Consider the following 20,230-nt stretch of genomic DNA (forward strand, 5'->3'; position numbering starts at 1 on the left):
ATGTCCATCCAAAAGGGATCCTCAAGTTTCACAAAATTTGAATCAATACTTTTGTATAAGTGATCAAACAAGGCAAGGAATTAATTATTCAAAGAGCCATAACTCACCTGAAAAATCAATAGAACAGAAATACCCCTGTGACAATACTCAGGTGTCCACCCTAAAAAAAATGCATGTAAACTTTTACCTAATTCGGATCTTCAGATGCCGAGATCTAAAACAATCCTTTCTGCCATTATTATTATTATTGTCTGAGATTTTTCGCCATAAGACAATGTACATATGAAATATACTTTTTATTTGGACAATAAACTATGCTTGTCCTTATGACAAGATTTTCAATGCTAGTAATATTTTTGATGTAGAGTATCAAAGTTGAATATTGATAAAAAAGCAAACAAGAAATGTGTCCACACAACACGGATCCCCCAACTGTAACTTTGTCACTATATATAAGCATAACTGTGTAAATGTTTTTGAGATATACATTACCGTTATTTTATTAAACTGTTAGTTTGCTGCATAACAGGTGATCAATATTTAAATTTTGTTGTTTGTTACATTTGTCATCTGCTGCAGTTTGCAGATATTTTTTTCTGCCAATTCTTTGCATGCAAATAACAGGAATGCACGTATCTTCTTGTCAACTGTAGAAAAAAAAAATCTTCTTATACTTACTTAAGCAAAGCTGTTGAATACATTGTACTTGTTTCTATGGCAGTCTTTTTCCACACACGTAACACATTTAAGCAGGTGGATACTGGTGTATTATTGTTATGTGTTGCAGCTGAATCCATAATCTCATAGTATATGTTACTAAATCACAGATAGCTGGTAATGACCATACCAGACTCTATCACATTTTAATTAGATGAACATGTTTAATTAATTTTTCTTTATGAAATTCCATAGTTTTGTGAAAAATAAGAAAACTAACTAATCTGAGAAGAAAATGTGTTTAAATTAAGGCAGAATTATACCAAGAACTCATACTTGAAACGGCAATAGCTTATATATTTTAATAATTTTCTTGATTTGTTTTTTCAAGAATAACAGCCCTGTGTGTAGGGTCAGGGAGCAAATTAGGCTGCTATGATACGCCATAAGTGTATCACAAATTATTGATTTTTGTTTGAAAAGAACTAAGTGACCCTGTGACCTAGTTTTTGGCCTGGCATCACCCATGTTCGAACTTGGCCTAGACATTGTCTAGATACAACTTCTGACCAAGTTTGGAAAAGATCGGATGAGAACTACTTGAATTAGAGAGCGGACAGGAAAAGTGTGACGGATGGACAGACAGACAGACTGACCGACAAACAGACAGACGGACAGTGCGAAAACTATATGCCGCCCGTTGGGGGCATAACAAAATTGCATAATTAAAATTTTATCAAGCAAAACAAAAGATTTATCACTAACTTTTGATGTACTGGTCCACTATGTAAACACAAGAAAAGCTGAGCTGTCATAAAATATGTTTAATTCAAATATCCTCCATAATGGATTCCACATATTTATTCCTTCCAAAACAAATTTGTTGCATAAATGTGTATAAATAATAGGTACAGTAGTAGTGTTAAACAAAATAAATATGAACAAGGATTGATAACAAACATCAGGTAACAAAACGGAGACATTACAGGAAGATCTTATTTATATAAAGCATTTAAAAACGGCAAGATGCAAATTAAACAAGTTCAAAACATGATCACCAAATGTTCTTTCTTTTTAGATAATCACCTCCTTTATGTAAATAAATCTTTAAATTAAATTCATTTACATCAACTTCCCACCATACTTCTATAATATTAATTACACCCAGGTTTCATATTAATAAACACGTAAATAAGTTCATTCCAGAATCACCATAAGTAAAATATAAATGCATAAACAGGCATTGAAAACAGTTACAGATTATGAACACAACGAACATAACAAAAATAAGATGAATAAACAACAATGTAAATGACTGACATTATATCGTTAAGAGTTACATGAATCTGCGAAATTGAAATTTCCAATATTTCACCTCAAGTTTTAGGAAAAAAACTAAACAGTACATTTTTATGTATGATTCATAAACATAACTTACATAGATGTATAAAACCCTTTAAATGCATACTTAAGAAATTCCATTTTAATTCTTTACAAAGAAAGCAGATGAAAGTGGCAATTAAGCCTAAAAGCAGATAAACATTTTGCGAAAGGAAGACTTAAATATCTTTTAAAATAATACCGGTAGTAAGAAAAAGTGTTGACTCATTTATAGTATTGTACGTGTTGTATGTAACTTAAACGAACTGGCTTAATAAATAAACATGTAGGGCCCATGTTAACACAGCTCCTAAGGGAAACTTAATAAGATGTGTTTAAGTGAAAATTTCATAAAAAATATTCTACAAGACATCTGATGATTTCTGATCATGAAAACAATAGAGGAAACAAGACTATTGCCAAGCAATATAGTCCCCTACTGGCTCCACCATTGTCAGAAATTCCACCATTGTCAGAATTTTCTTATTTTTTTTGTTGCGATAGCAACCAGAATTTTTGATGTAGGAACAAAATGAAATGACGTGCATAATGTCCATATTGCCATCTATCCATTTTTCAAGTTTCATGAAAAAATATTAAGAACTAAGTTATTGCAGGATCCAGAAAACCACCATTTTCAGCAGTATTTCTAGTCTATTTGTTGCCATAGCAACCATAATTTTTGACGTAGGAACAAAATGAAATGACGTGCATAATGTCCATATTGCCATCTATCCATGTTTCAAGTTTCATGAAGAAATATTAAGAACTTTTAAAGTTATCGCAGGATCCAGAAAATTGTGACTTACAGACAGACAGAGCGCAAACCATAAGTCCCCTCCGGTGAAACCGGTAGGGGACAATAAGTAATTGCATAAATATTTACTTCTTGTTTTTGTTGTTGTTTTGTTTGAAAAATGCCTAGACATAGAATTTGAGAGCCAGAAACTTAAAGGAATTTTATTTATTAAAGGATTTTCCTAGTTTTACCTTAGTAGCTTTGCGACTATGGGCCCTGGATTTTCTGTCTGTACAGCTGAAAACTATTAAACTGATCTAACCTGTCCACTAATGGACCATGAAACTTAACACATGACTTTATAGCAAACAGTTGAGCTCTTGACCAGACTGCCCAACTGCTAATAGCCTATGGAATCAAATACATTTTTGAATTACGCAGCTCATATGTGATTACACATATTTGTTTTACATTTTAAACATTTAATACTTACAATCAACACAAAATAAACATATAAATATTTTTTATTTAAACAATTAACAAAATAATCACACTTGAATTGTCTCAAATATTTAAAACACACTATCAATATGACAAATTTAATTACCAACTTGGCTTTCATAATGGAATGACATGACTTTTTATTGTGTCTTCACCTATGAAATATGCGTAATTCACCACAAAAATAGTAAATAATAAATGAAATTCATTGTGAAAACACAGTTAAATTAACAAATTACACACTACATGTATATACAAGGGTATATTAAAGCAACATCGACGATATAGCGGTAGCAAAGTGAAATCTAACAAAACAAAATGCGACATAAGTTCATGAAAAAAATTAACATGATAATTAGTGAAGTGCTTTCCGCAGGAATTTTTTGCAGAGGGCCCGCGGATGATGGTGTGGGTTAGGGATGTCTGTCCCATCCATACTTGTTTTGGTACATTTTATGTGTCAAATGACGTTATTTGGTGCGCTTTAACTATTCAAGAAAAAAACACAGCTATAAAATAATAAAGAAGCATTTTTAAATTGTTGTTGTTTTAAACCTTTCCCATATAGATAAATAATCTGAACTCCCCTTTACATCCGCATCCACCAGACTCTTATTACTGCATACTTACTACTTTTTCTGTTTCTATGCATTACCCGATAGTCTTGTATATTCCATTTTTAAAAGCAAACTCTGGTTAATATTGACGAGAAAATTTCTCAAGATATTCATAAACATAAATATTGCCATTTCTTATGTATCATATGAATTTTGGCATAAGTGACTATTTTAAGATTTGATTTAATATTCTCACTAACATGAGTGAATCACCTGATGTGATGCGTGCATGTTTAAACAACAATCATTACACCCATGCTTTCCATGCAAATAACGCCACCTTGTAGATGCTGCATTCTTTTCGCCCCCTTTCTATTGAAACAAAAGACCGAAACGAAATAAATTAGCCCTTTTTCTTTGAAGTCTGAATTTGTTCATTTCGGATTACAAACGCATTAACATTTTCATTCAGGAATGGGTTTCAGATTACAAAATGTATTATGCACATTTGAGATTTTAACAAAGTACTAATAGTTGCATAATGAATTTAACGAAATTTGTTAAAACACTTAACGAGACGTGTAAATGTTTTGACAGTATTATGCATGAAAGGCACAATTTCAACGCAGATTACAACCAGTTGCCATCATCAGTCTTCTAAGTTACTGGCCAAGATTTCAGTGGCAAGTACATGTACGTCACGAGTCGCCTGCATGATTTAACTGCAGTTATTGCCTGCATACGCGTGTTGTCGCTCATACAAAGCGTGTGCTCTCATTGGCAATTATTGATTTTCCAATACAATGAGGCTCCACCTATAGGCGGGCCGTAGTTGGGGAAAAGCGATACATGTTATTGGCAGAGGATCCAATTTTTGGCAAACTCAATATTGCTTTGTTCTTAAGAAAGGCTAGTTGAAGAAACTGCAAAAATACACTTGATCAGAAAATTTTAGGCGCTCTGCAGACTCTGATTTTGAAATGTTAGCGCCACAGCGAGGGACTGTTAAATGGCCTGTGGAAAGCACTGAATTGGTGTCAGATGTTTTGTTAGTTTAATGAACAACTATTTCAATGGTAAGTGATAAATCTGTTATGATTGTAAAGCAATTGATGTACACAAATTTTAATCACAGCAAAGAGACTTAAAATGCAATTTTACTGGTAATTATATACAAAAACAACAAAACAAAATGCAAAAGTCTCACAACTATGTACATACTTAAATGATGTATCATTTAAATCTCAACTACTAAAGCACCATCAGCATCTTAAAACAAGCAAACATCATACACAAATGATGCAAAATATGAATTTATTATTCACTAGTATCATATATGATTTGTAATAAAACCCTTGATTCTTGAATAAGCTACATACACGAACAACCATTGTTATTAGTTTTCAGACTGAACTAGTCAACTACCAATAAATACCATAAACTAATTGGCAATTAATTTCTACATAACTGTGTACTGGAAAAGCCATTATTTTCACTTTTTAACTCTAGAAGTCAAGGAACTGCTGTCTCCCTTCTTGGCAATTTTTGAACTTTGTTCATTCACATTTTCTGTGGAAACCTCACACTGCTTTCTCTTTTTCCCTTTCATAACCCTCTCTGCGCTTTCAGAATCAGAACTGAATTGTTCAATACTGCTTTCCCTCTGAGCCATTCTGTTCAGAGCATCCCTTTCGGCTGACAAAGTTTTCAACTGTTCAAGAATCCTTTCTTTTGCTACTATACTATCAGAGTTCAGAACTTTGTTTCTGGTGGCAATAATCTCACTTTCTAGTTTCTGTTTTGCAGTTTTCTGTGTTCGTCTCACCCACACTGGTGACGTGATGTCGACATCTTTCTTACAACTCCGCTTGTTCATTTTCACTCTTTCACTAGGACTAAGGACCAAGGGATACCTAAGATCATCCTCATTGTTATCTGTGGATTCGCTGGCACTTGTGCTCCCAACATCAGATTCCTCTGTAGAAACTTCATCGACCTTTGTTCTCCTGTTCCTTCTAGATGTTTCAGAAACTTCATGTTTGTCATCACTTGCATTGTTTCCAAAATTACTGCATTGATTGTCTGCACTTGTATTGCTTCCATCATATGTAGATATTGTTGCAGCTTTTTCACTAGAATTTATATCTAATTCAATGGCAACCATGCTCTCTGCATTTTTGTCTGATTCTGAAACATGAAATGGAACAGTTACTTCAGTGTTTGATGATACTATTTCTTTCTCTGGAGACACTTCTCGTGACCCAGTGTAAGGCTCAGTGCTTTTTGTTACATCACTTCGACAATCTTCATCATCAGGATTTTCATATTCAGAATTTAAAGCAAATGAACTTTCATAGTGAAAATATTCTGTTACACGTTTGTTTATCACTTCTTCGTTTATTATTTTTTCATCAACATGATTTTCTTTTAATACCAAGTACTCATTATTTTGAGAACTAGAATCCAGAAGATTTATTTCTGTATTGCAAATAACATTATTTTTATCAACCGTAGTTTTAATTTGGAAGTGAGGACTTTCCCTTCTGTCACAAATATTAATTATACTATTATCTACTTTATGAACATCACTTGTATAGTTGCCTTCACTTTCACAGTTACTTCCAACTTCAGCAGAATAACTTCCATCCCCTTTATCAGAAGTAACATTCCTGACATTACCTGTTACATTTATTACACTTTCTGTTCCGATGTTATCACAATCATTATTTTGCTTCACATTAACTGAGCAACTCTCAGTTTCAACTTGACATTCAGGCACAACCTGGTCCTCATCTGAATCATTTCTGATTACTTGTAGTTTTGTTGAAACTGATGAATCAATATGAACCTTTGGTCTACCTCTCTTACCTTTTGGTCTACTGGCATGTCCATTAGTGGATGTCTCACATGCATCTATTGTTGAGGTACCATCAACTTCATCTACTTGTGATTTTGCTGATGCTGTCTGTTCATCATTTTTCTTGTCCAGCGGATTCTTTCTAGGTCTGCCTCTTGTCTTTTTACATTTTATTTGGTCAGGTTCAGACTTTACTTTGTGATCAACATTTGTGTCCATTCCTATTGAATCCATATGATCATCTTTGTCAGCATTGCCCACACCTTCTATTTCAGCTTCATTTATTTGAACCTTTTCAACTTTAAGCTGATCAGAAGAATCACTTACTGGTGACTCATCTTTCTTTTTTCTTTTTCGACTGAATGCACTTTTCAGGAATTCTTCAACCTTTCCAACTCTTTCACGTTTTCTCTTTCCTTCTACTATTCTTGTGGAGTCTGGTTCATTTTTCCTATACGTTTTTCTCTGGACTTCGTCACTGTTGTCTTTTTCACTGTTCTGATCCATAACACATTGCAACAAAAGATTACCATGATTTTTGCTAAACAGATTTGATTGCACACTCTTCAGATCTTCCTTTCTGATCTTATTAACAGCAAAACGGACTGTACAATTTAGAGACATATTATTTAAATCTGTATTTGTATTAGCTGAGTCATCCATATTTTCTTCATTATCATTATCGAATTCTTCTTCATCTTTTTCAACCTTCAAAATCCCTGCACTTATTTCATTCTCATCATCCATGGGCTTTGTTTCTTTATCTCTTTGTTCAGCCTTGAAATCTTGATTTAGAGATTTACTTCTACTTTCAGTGGATACAATTTCAGAGAGTTCATCACCATCTTCATTGTTATCCACTGCCTCTGGAGATTGCTCATCTGTCTGACTGCTTTTCCTACGACCTGCAGTCCAAGCATTGCCCTTTCTTTTAGGTTTTCTGCCAACCTGCCATGTGATTCTTCTCTTGGAGTTGTTTTCGAGCTCTCGCTCTTTCAATGCTTGTTTTTCATCTTCACTTTTTTGTATTCTGTCCAGAATTGCAGCCTCTCTTCGCCTGTCCATTTCAGTTATTGTGTCTTGGTCCAGTTTTGCTTTCTTAACTGGACAAAAGTCCTGGAAATGATTGACTAGACTCTTGGTGTAAGTGAAGCTCTTTTCACAATAGAAACACACATTTTTAGTTTTATCTTCTGAGTCATCAATGATTGGACAAGCAAGTGGTTTAATTGTTTTAAACTTCTCTTTCCTTGTGCAGTGTCTCACATGTCTCTCAAGAAGTATGATTGTTTTGCATTTCAGACCACAACCCTCACATGTAAGAAGGTCCACTAGCTCTGTCAGTTCTCGTCTTCTTACGTGTCTGTGCGGATTGTAACCAGTAATAACTGGTTCTGCAGACTTTTGAGGTGTCACTGATGAAACAGGTTCAACAATTTCCTTTTCAGGAGAGTCAGGAAGAATTACTGATATTCGTTTTCGACTTCCAGTGAATACTCTCTTGAGTGATCCTGATGATTTAGATCTTGAACTAGAGGTTGAGTCTAATGATATTGCATCAAAGTCCAGCCTAGACTTTGCAGTATTGTCATTTCCAAACATGCTCTGTATTTTCCTCTGGATCTTTTTCTTCAATGGTGTTTTCACTGAAGTTTTATCAGGCTTATTTACTCCATACAGAGGATCAATGGGAGAGCAGTGGACAATGTGGGTATGCAGCTTTGACTGACATTTGAACACAACTTTGCAATGGGAACATCTGAATGTTTCTTGTTTAGGTCCATCGTCCCACCCTGGCTCAGTGATAGCCAATGCACCTACACAAGAAGGCTCTGAGTAGTGCAGGTTCTCTATCTCATTCCCAGTTTCTACCTCGATGTAACTACACTCGACATAAGGATGTTTCTTCCAATGATGACGTAAGAGACCGTCAAAGTCCTGAAAATGTTTCTTGCAAACAGCACAAACATGCTCAATATCTCCGTTCTTCCCAAACATAATACTTTCATAGTTGTAAAAAGGACTTTCAAAAGGAGCATTAGAAAAGTCTGCTTTCTGATCCTTAAAGAAACCATTGACACGGCACCTTAAAAGGTAGGCTGGTTCATCATCATCGGACAGTCTATCAGCACCAGTGCTATTAGACTCATTATTTTTATGATCAACACTGACACTCTGTTGAACTCTAGGGGACAAGCCCAAAGCCTGTTCACATATCTGACTGAGCCTTCGAGGATGGGCAGAATGCATTGCTGACAGTGTTTCCACAGGTCTGTTACACGCAACAGATGCTGGGCCGTCAGAAAGGTGGTTGTCTATTTCGGCGTACAAGGCTTCCAACTCATTCTGAGCAGACTTGTTCAGTCGCACACACTCTGCCTGTAGTGCTGCATCATCTGAAGACAATATATCTTTTGTTAAGGGAATTAGCTCAACTCTTTATTAACCAAAAAAGTTATTGAACATTTGCTTTTGCATTCTTGAATAAAAAAAATAAAATTTAATGTTGAATTCATTATTCTCTTCTTTCTCTGTTTTTCTTACTGTTCAGTTATATTGGAGAAAAAAAAAACTGAGTTCAAAATACAGCAACTGAATAATTTATCTTTATTTTTGCAAAGTTCTCTCTGAACAATGAACACCATGTGGTTCAAAGGTTCCCTTCACTTACCAAGCTCAAGGGGCTGATTACCCTGCTCCCTCTTTCTCTTGATCACCGGACAGACTGCATCCACTGCCAGAAGGTCGTCTTGGAAATTAGCATACTCCCCCAGCTGCACCTACAATTTGAATTAAAAGGCATATACTTTTCCTTGACAATAACGTAACCTGATACAAACAGAGCCCATGATAAAAATGAGAGATTCCAAACAAAAATATTGTCAAATAATGGAAGTGAATTCAGGTCGAACATATTTAAATTAAAGTTAGAATTGTAATTACACTCACACAGTGTGAAAATAACAGATCCATACAATAAAGATGTAAATAATTATCTTTTTTTTAAATATAAAACAATATAAAATGACCGTATAATACACTTTTGTGTCAGACATTTCTCATGTTTCATTGTTTACAACATGTGTGTGAACATACCTGATGGAAAGTTTTAGCTGCAGGAGATTCATTGTTCACCATATGGCCGTTTGCTATTTTCAGATTGTAGTAATTTGTTGCAGCCTTGTTCTTTGACTCAGTCTTTTTGGCCATGACGAGATTCGACAGAACCTTCATTCCGTATGATGCAATCCCCATTTTTAGCAGATTACTGTTGTCAGGACTATATCCAAGATTCACAAGAGCACAGATATTTCTTGTTTCTACCTCACTGTTACTTATAACTCCACTTTTGTTAACTGTTTGTTCTTCATTAACACCAATTTTATCTCTAAAATCAATCTTGTTTTCATTCACTTTGGGATCAATCGTTTTACAATAACTTTTCGTTTCTTCTTTCTTCTTGTGAGCCACACAAGCAGTCTTTTCACTTTCAATCACAGTTTCCTTCGCAGCTGTTTCTTCAATACTCGATTCCAATGATTGAGAACCTGCTGAAGTACAATGAAAATTAACATTTGTATCAGTTTCAGTGAGTGATATTGTTTTACAAGGTATAAAATGCTTTGGAAAATTATACTGTTCAAAATTTACTTTTGAACTTCCATTTTCACAACACTGGAAATTCGCTACATAGTCTTCCACCTTTATGTGATCAACAAACTTTTCAAGAGACTCCGCTTTGCCGTCAATATAACAATTTAAGTTTGTGGCAATATTGTGGGACACATTGGCATAAAATGCAGCAATTTCTTCAGGATTGTCTACAATGGGTGATGCGCTCCTGACGATAGTTTCGTATGTTAAGTGCTCATGTCTCTGCTTAGTTTCGTTGTTGTGTACCTTTCGTCTATGCCTGCACATAAGCAAATAACTGCTGAACCTTTTCTTGCATACCGTGCATGAGAACTTAAAACGGCCTTCACCCTCGTCTATTTCATCTGCTGCAAATTTAACATCAACCTCAACACCTGCACCTTTTCCACAGTCTTTCTCCTCAGACTGTGATTTTGCGTTGCTATTTTCAGAACTTATCAAAGAATTCTCACTTACTTCACTATCCTTTATGTGTTTTACAATTGCCTTTTTCTTCTTCACTTTTTCAATAACCTTTTTCTTCAGTGCGTTTTTATCCGGCCCACGCAAAACTCCGTATTTTTCTAGGCGTTCAACTAGTCTAGCCCTGTACACCTCAGGATGGTTAACACGCGTATGCTTTCGGAGGGAACCAACGTTACTGAAGGTCTCACTACACTCTCTACACGTTGCTCTGTAGCCTAGATGAAAGCGGACATGTTTTTTCATATTAGGCAGGGACAGGAAGTCCTTTCCACAGTACTGGCACTGGAATTTACTGTCTGAAACAAAAAGAAAATATATGAGCCGCACTATGGGAAAAGTGGGCTTAATGCATTGTTGTCTCAGATTAGCTTGTGCAGACAGCACAGATCAGGGCCAACACTTTCTGCCTTAACTTCCTTTAAACAAAAAATACCATTAAAACTGAAAGTGTCGACCCTGATTTGCCTTACAAGACTGAACAGGCCAATCTAGGATGACATGCATTAAGTCCCATTTTCCAAGAGTGTGGCTTACATTCATTTTTTAAACTATTGTTTTTCTTACTTTTCAAAGATTTCCCTTTTCATTAAATTTATCTAAAAATTAAAAAACATTTTATGTAAGCATATAATGAAACATATAAATATTTGTAAACAACTATATTGAAATGAAACTGAAAATTATAGATTTAAAATTAAGCAGAAAAATGGGGTTTTTTGGTCAAAAATAAAGTTATAAGAAATCAAATCTTATAAGTAAATTATTAACTTAGTTTTTTTGCATTCATAAATAGTTAATTTTCTATAATTTTATTTTTTTATGATAATACAAATTATTAGTTCATACCATGATTGTCTTTTTATTACAACACACATTAACAATATAAAATAAGAGCTGTCATGTAAGGAAAATACACAATATCTATCTTTAATATACATGTACACATGTATTATCAACATAAGCAAATTTTGGGTGGTTAAGACATTTGAAATCTTAATAAATATATATACATATGCTCCAATATATCTTTACCACAATCTGTAAATACCCTATTCACACCTTAAAGAAAACAAGCAACACCTTTTCAGTGATTAAAGAATAAACTGGCACACACTGTGGAGAATGGGTCAATTAGACCACATAATTACAATTAGCACAATAAAAACAGGCAATTAATGAAGATGTTCCCAGCAGGCTCTGCCACATGTGCCACACTTTCTCACCTGCACTTCCTTCCTGATGCTATCTATCAAAGATGTGCAAAGAAGATAGAGACAGGAGACAAAGTGACATCCTGGCTTTGCAAGTGGAACCTTGGAGCTAGTTGTACAAAACTGTTTATCATTATCACTAAATGCAAAATGTTGAAAAACAATTTGAAACAAGATGTGTTTTTGAAAAAATATGCCCCCTCCGCCAATATATTTGACCTTTTACCTTAAAGGATGACCTTTACCTTTCACCACTCAAAATGTGCAGCTCCATGAGATAATATGCATGCCAAATATGAAGTTGCTATCTTCAATATTGCAAAAGTTATGGCAAATGTTAAATCTTACACAAACAAACAAACAAAGCAACAAAGAAACAAACCAACAGTCACCTGGCAAAAACAATATGTCCCCCACTATAGTGGTGGGGGACATAAAAATAGTTTTCAATCAATCCCGTTACCAGAATTCAGAATTTTCAAGAGCTGGCGGCCCTTGTATCAAAATTCTAATGGTATTTTGAACCCATCCACAAATCCCTAACAGAAAATTTTAATTACCTATTTTATGCATCTCTGCCACATGGGCCATAATCGCCTCCTTGCTGTCTGTCTTGACAGGACACACTCCACACTTAAATACAGATGCAGCATGGTGTTTGCTTGGTAGTGTGTGACCATCAGGTTTCTTTGATGTGGCCAAATCTGGGTCGCGTTTAAGTTTGTCCGGTTTAGGACGATCAAGTTTTGGCGGGAAATTCGAAAGGGAATGATCCTCTGCAGCATCAAGGGGACTAATGTCTGCTTCTAAATGGGCAAAAATGGAATAAATCTTAGATAAAACGGAAAAAGAGATGGCAAAAATTTACTAAATGGGTTGAAGTCTCAATTTTCTTTGAAATTCTTTTCAATATTCAATATTTATTTGTGATGACTTCAAATTGTATGATACAGAGGTCTATAACAAATTTTTAGTTAAATAAATTGAACATGATAGGCATGAAATGTACCAGTCAGTGTAAATGTTGAATGTTTCCATGAGCAGTTTGGTCCATAAACAAGTTTACTGTGTTAATTGATACTGTAAGTGCACTTTTCAACCAACTATTATTTCAGCAATTTCAGTCCAAAAGTAACAAACATACACACTAGTAACTAATAAATGATATTTAAAATAAAGCAACAGAATTGTCAAAGGTACCGGTACTTTTTGTCGTGTTTTCTGCCACATCTTCTTCATCACTGGAGTCATCTGACAGTTCCTTGTCCTCCGTGCGATGTGTCTTCAGATGCCGTATCCAGTTATTCTTCAAGGAGAAGTGCATGTTGCAATCGCCGCACCAAAACATTTCACCATCACCATCACCAGCATGAGTCTGAAGGTGATCTCTAATTTCTGGTATCGTGTTAAAGAGACGGTAACAAGAATAGCACCGAAAAAGACCTGGTAAGGATTTCTTGCTTGCTTTATGATGTGTTGAGCCAACTGTGGCGGTGATATCCACTTCTTTATCATGTTTTTTGTTGTTCATACTGTCAGAACAAACAGAGTTTCCGCTGCTGTTTAGTTCACTGTTGGAATCTTCTGTAAAGCCATTAAGAGAATTTTCTGGATCTGAGGTCAGACTTTTAGGGCAGTCCTTTGCAGAATTGGCATTATTTATATTTTCGACGTTACCATTTACCAAACATTCAATGCCATTTTTTTCAAACTTTATTTTTTTGTTTTTAACTTCTAACAGTTCAGAAACATTTGTTGTTTTCTCATTTTCACCATTTAATACTTCAGAGTCTGCATCCTGAGATTGTTCTGCTTTCACTGACTTCCAGCCAGATTTAGAACTCATATAATGCTTCACCTGCGCAAGGTTAATAAGACAATTCGTTATATCGGCCTTTGATAGGTACTCATAGTTCACGTGATTACGTAGGTAGTGCCTCTTCAAGCTGAACATGTGCTTGTATATCCCCATACAGATGTCACACTTGTACACTTTCTTTCCAGCTTGATTCACCACATGACAACTCATGAGATCAAAAGTGTACTCGCAACCAGATTTTGGATAGTCCCAATCTACACCTTCATTTATTTTGGCGATTGACTGGCTTTTCCTGCCTTTGCCTGTATCAAGAGAATGCATTGAATCCACATCATCGTTATTCTCTGTCTTAATTGAACACAATGAGTTCCCATTTTCGCTGAAGAATTCCAAGCCCGGAGAAGTGGATTCTCTCAATGGACTGGCAGCATTCGATGTAGCTGCAGAGTCAGATGCATCAACTGTTTTCTTGCGTCGTCTACGTTTCTGCCCCGGCTGCAATGGCTCAAACTCATCACTGGCAGATTTCTTCATTCTGCTCTGATGTAACTCAAAGTCTAAAGGTCCATCATATGAATCGGGTATGATTTTTGGCTTACGTTTGCGTTTCTGCTTGCTAGGACTGGCCGGTGGAGAGTCTGTCTGTTCAGCACTATGTGAGGTATCAGGAGCATCCTGGGCATCTGAAATATGGAAGCATAAACCAATTAACTGCAAATGCATTCAAGTTCATAAAGTAGTCCCAAATAGCAGGTTAAAAATGTAACCACATTAAAATGTCACAAAGCCAAAAAAAAACACGTGTTAAAGAAGCACATGGACCCTTTTTAAACTTAAGTGGGGAGTTATAAACCAACACAATAATCATAACAAATCAGTCCAAAGCACAGCCATATGCCCCACCATTACCTTCAAATGTAACCTTGAGGTGGTGTGACATGCTTAAAAGACATATAGTGTTCACATGAGGTATAATAAATAAGAATACCTACCTAGTGTACACATGAGGTATAATAAATAAGAATACCTACCTAGTGTTCACATGAGGTATAATAAATAAGAATACCGTAAGTTACAATGAATAGAGCAGCAGTGTTTAAACCTCTAAATTTCAAATTAAAAAGCTTGTGTGCGTTATACATTGACACTACGCTATCCTGGCTGCTAAATTGCAGAAACTTTGTTATCGTAAATAATCAAAATGGCCGCCATTTTTTCTTTCCAGAAAACTACACCCTATAATCTTACAGACTGAAGGGTCCGTTCTCGAAACAACAAGAAGTTGGTAGCGGTAGATATGAACGGGTTAGAAGAAGTTTTGGGCAAAAATAAATTTGTTTGAATAAAATTGCGGACATTTGTTTCTTTGTGTTTTTACACTTTTTTATTGATGAATTGATGACGGGGACTGTTGTCAACATAACGGAGAGCAGGCTAAGATAGGTGTGAATGACATCTTTTATGCGGGTAACAGAAGGTATGAAAGGGCGTCTTTTTGCACTTTGTAATTGATTGCCAGCTTTTATTGAGTCATTTGTGTCATGACTTATTGAGACGCTATTGACATTTAAAAACTAATTGACACTTGAGAACGTTAAAATATGCAACTGCATTTTGTGTGTATAAATATTCAACGTTCAACAGTGGTGTTTAAAACATTTGTTTGCAATTGTCTTAACGACGCATCAGACATTGATGGAAGACCACTCTAGACGATGGCAAAAGAACCACAAAGACGACAACGGCCCTTTTCAAAATTGTAAAATATAGTGCTATGCAACCCATGCTTCTGATCATATAAATGCTTCATTGAAGAGTGCATAATTAAACTTTCCAATGACTCGGATTAATTGATTGCGCAAAATAATAATGGCGGTCATTTTCAATCCGATTTTCAGGTTTTTTGGTCTTGAATTCTTTTTATTTGCTTTAAAAAATCTCATGCGGGTTATACATGGGAGCGAGCTATACCTTGTAACTTCAATACCTACCTAAGGACAGTCTGGAGGCTGAGCTTCTTTTTCTGCGTTTTTTCTTTGCTTGAAACCATGTGAGTAGTTCCTCCCCTTCTGTGATATCCTAATTAACACAAACCATTATTAAAAAAACAAGACGGCCATGATGGTCCTGAATCGCTCACCTGACTAACCTTGCTACATCAACTTAAATTCTATCAGACCCATATACAATCCCAACCCAGATTTCATTAATTAATACATTCTGACAAAATTTCATTAAGACATGATGAAAACTGTGACCTCTTTCATCTACACAAGGTTTTACTAGAATTGGCCCGGTGACCTAATTTTTGACCCCAGATGACCCATATACGATCCAAAATCAGATATTATTAAGATAAACATTCTGACCAAATTTCATAAACATCTGATGAAAACTGTGACCTCTATTATCTACACAAGGTTTTTCTATAATTTGACCTTGTGACCTAGACTTTGACCCCAGATGACCTAAATACAACCCAACCCAGATTTCATCAAGATAAACATTCTGACCAAATTTCATAAAGATTGGATGAAAACTGTGACCTCTATTGTCTACACATTGTGTAGTTGTCTAGTTTTTTAACCCCAGATAACCCAAGGTTTTTCTATTATTTGACCTAGTGACCTAGTTTTTGACCCCAGATGACCCAAATACAATCCCAACCCAGATTTCATCAAGATAAACATTCTGACTAAATTTCATGAAGATTGGATGAAAACTTTGACCTCTATTGTCTATACAAGGTTTTTATATTATTTGACCTAGTGACCTAGTTTTTGACCCCAGATGACCCAAATACAATCTCAACCCAGATTTCATCAAGATAAACATTCTGACCAAATTTCATAAAGATTGGATGAAAACTGTGACCTCTACTGTCTACACAAACAAATTGTTGACTGACACACGCACGCACACAGGCACGCAAACGGACGCCGGACATCACACGGTCACATAAGCTCACCATGTCACTTCGTGACAGGTGAGCTAAAAAACAAATCATTATACTATATTTTATCATACATATACATAGTATTTTGGGGTTAATTGCATCAAGGATAACGGTTTAGAAATGATATGGATCATGTACATACACAATCCTTTCAACTACTGGGCAGAACAGTTAGTTTAACACGTATAAGATATTTGCTATTGTTGTAAAACAAGTTTCAACTGCCTAACATGCGAAACTGAAGTATGATAATTTCTTCTTAAATATAATTATGCATGTTGAAGGTGTTAAAGCCACACACCTTGAAATGAACTACATGGCATAGTTAATTTAAGTAAAAATAAGAAACATATTTTATCTATGCCAATTAGAATATATCTGGTGCTTACAAGGTAGAAATCCGTCTTTTTTGCGCTTTAAAACTTAAAAATAATCTTGTTTGTCGAAATGGACATATACGTCTAGAAATCCTACTTTCGGTTTTAAACGCGGTACCGTTTGAAAAATAATAAATTACTTGCTTACTAGGCTTTAGATTTAATTTTATCTTTGCCAATTAGAACATATCTGGTGGTTACAAAGTAGAAATCCATCTATTTTGCGCTTTAAAACTTAAAAATAATTGAGTTTGTCGAAATAGAAATACATATAGAAATCCTACTTTCAGTTTAAAAAAATAATAAAAAATTACTTGCTATCTAGGCTATAGATTTAATGACAATTTTGCACACTTTCAAATTGCATCTATATGTATTGATTAACATGTATTTCATTTCAAGGTGTGTGGCTTTAAGTAGTGTATCTGTTTTTATTGTTTGTTGTTGTTATGAATAAATTATTGTACTCATAGGCACTGGTAAATGAACTTTGTAAAATATGGGCGGATTTTACATAAAAATAGGTTTCATGCATCAGACTTCAAAATACACAATCAGAAAAATAAGATAATGTTCAAATCAATATAATATACATTTTTTTGGTATTTTCTATCATTATTATAGCCACTGTCAGGAGTATAGATGCATGTTGTTTAATCATCACTCAGGATTGTATACTCATTCACACAGTAGTTTATAAAACAACAAACTATGATAGAACAAGGCATGTGTCAACATTAACCTTTTGCTTTCAAATCTACCTATATGTGTGACCTTGACCTTTGAGGTATTGAGATGGATATTAAATGTGATAAATTGAATTATGATAGTTTACATTCATGCTATTGGTTTTAAAATCCATTAATATATGGCATAGCTATGTCTCATACAGGAAATCTTTATTTGTCATTTGACCTGTAAGTATGACCTTGAACTTAGAGGTAGAGACAATATAGTTCACACAACATGTTGTCTTATGATGTTTTGTTGCAAGTTATATATAAATCCATTAACCCATTGCATGCTGGAAAATTTGTCATCTGCTAAAATGTCGTCTGCTGAATTTCTAAAATTAGCATTTTCTTAGATTTTTTTTCAAAGAATACTATAAGAATAGCAAAAAGTTTGGATCCTGATGAGACGCCACGTTCTGTGGCGTCTCATCTGGATCCAAACTGTTTGCAAAAGCCTTCAAAATTCGGTTCCAGCGCTGAAAGAGTTTTGAAGTCATGATGGAGACATAAATGTTTATGCTGTTTAATGGCAATATTTTACCTTCAACCATGAAGTGTGACCTTGACTTGAGATAAGGAGAAGGATGTTACACCTATGAAATCTTCTTATGATTGTTTTCATTTTGCAATGTTATTTTTAAATCCATCAATATATGGCAAAGTTATAGTTCTTACAGGAATTAACAAACTGTTTATTAAGGCCAAATTTATTTTTGACCCCTTAGTATGAACTTAACCTTTGAGGAAAAAAACATGTATTACAGGAAGCATGGCTCCTTATGATAGTCTACATTTGTGCCAAATTATGATAAAATCCATTATTTCATGACATACTTATGGCTGGGAAAGGAATATATCTCGCGGCAAAATATAACTTTTGACCCTAAATATGACCTTGACCTGAGAGGTAATTTGAAGCGTGTTTCATGTGACATATCATCTTAGGATTGTTCATATTTGTGCCAAGTTATTTTAAATCCATCAATATATGGCAGAGACAGTCATTTTAGGCCCCAAGGATGGACAGATGGATGCACTGATGGACAGTACAGCTGATTAATGGTGCTTTCTTTCAGGGGGGGGGGGGGGGGGGGGGGTGGGGGGTTCAGGTTTGAGATTTTAGTTATTTCTGTAAAAAAAACAATCACCATTATGATTTGACAAAAACTGAGAAACGTACATTTCGGCCAAATGTCCCCCTATCAGCATACAGAGATTCATCAACCTATATTAAGAACTTTTCGAATCGTTGCTTAGTTTTATTTAATTAATGTTACCTCAGCAACCACAATTTTTTTACTTTTGATATTAGTGAAAATATGATACCTCCTTCAAGTCTTTACCTTTAAAGCCTTATAGTAGACGTGGTTCTTGTTCTGAGTTGACACTATATTTTGCTCCTCAAAGTATCGAGCACAGCACACGTAGCGCATCCAGTTACCGTCTGCAGGGTTGGTTGCATCCACGGTATGCAGGTATTTAAGGGTCTTCAAATCAAACACCTGCAGTTTGGAAGGAAAACATATGTTAAGGAGAAATATATGTGGAATAAATCCCTTCTTATGATCATCTAAAGATTTGCCCAGCAGATAAACACAAAATGCTGGAACTATATATTCCATGGTGGAACAAGGAATAAGGTCTAAATGCCCTAAAATTCCACTTTTCTTTTCAAATTAGACATTTGGTTTGTGTGACCTTGGCCTTTTAATTTGAGAGACTGGTATTTCAATTAACACATTTTCTCATGATGTTTAGCATTTGTGAAACATTATTTCTAATTCCATCCATACATGGCAAAGTTATGGCTGAAACATAATTTGATCTTTGACCTCTAAGAATGACCTTGACTTTGAAGTACAGAGTGCAACACGCCACATTTGGTCATATGATGGTTCACATTTGTGACAAGTTAATATAAAATACATCAATATACAGTGTAGTTATGACTGAGAGCTGTTAGCTGTTATATGGCCACATTTGACCTTTGACCCTTAAGAGTGAACTTGGCCTTTTAGATATGGTGAAGGTGTTATAGACCACAGGTCGTCTTATGATGGTTAACATTTGTGTCCTGTTAATTTGAAATCCATTAATACCTGGCAAAGTTATTGCAAAAACAGAAATTTTCATGCCGTCTTGTGGCTTAATTTGACCTCTGACCTCTCAGTATGACCTTGACCTTTCAGGCAAGGAGATTGGTGTAATATGTAAACGTCCTCTTTAGCAAAGCTATTTCAAAATCCATCTATAACAAGGGCTGTTTGTAAAACATGCATCCCCCCCCATATGGGCTGTCTGTTGTAGTGGCAGCCATTGTGTA

The 20,230-nt window shown here is 35.1% G+C and overlaps 1 protein-coding gene across 3 annotated transcripts in view; it reads right to left on the reverse strand.

Annotated features, from left to right (window-relative positions):
* Nucleotides 1-1,466: 1,466 nt before the first annotated feature.
* Nucleotides 1,467-20,230, reverse strand: part of LOC127861477 (uncharacterized) — a 39,311-nt gene continuing 20,547 nt past the window's right edge. For 2 of the 3 annotated variants that reach the window (XM_052399977.1, XM_052399978.1), the window contains exons 4-10: nt 19,251-19,409; nt 15,832-15,919; nt 13,222-14,523; nt 12,582-12,827; nt 9,788-11,106; nt 9,363-9,471; nt 1,467-9,087 (exon numbers count right to left, since the gene is read on the reverse strand). In XM_052399977.1, the coding sequence (XP_052255937.1) occupies nt 5,327-9,087; nt 9,363-9,471; nt 9,788-11,106; nt 12,582-12,827; nt 13,222-14,523; nt 15,832-15,919; nt 19,251-19,409 (6,984 nt within the window). In that variant the 3' untranslated portion in view covers nt 1,467-5,326. The remainder of the gene's footprint in view (nt 9,088-9,362; nt 9,472-9,787; nt 11,107-12,581; nt 12,828-13,221; nt 14,524-15,831; nt 15,920-19,250; nt 19,410-20,230) is intronic. The other variant, XM_052399979.1, reaches the window with a different exon arrangement.

This window comes from Dreissena polymorpha, chromosome 16 (genome assembly GCF_020536995.1).
Source record: "Dreissena polymorpha isolate Duluth1 chromosome 16, UMN_Dpol_1.0, whole genome shotgun sequence".
NCBI lineage: Eukaryota > Metazoa > Mollusca > Bivalvia > Myida > Dreissenidae > Dreissena > Dreissena polymorpha.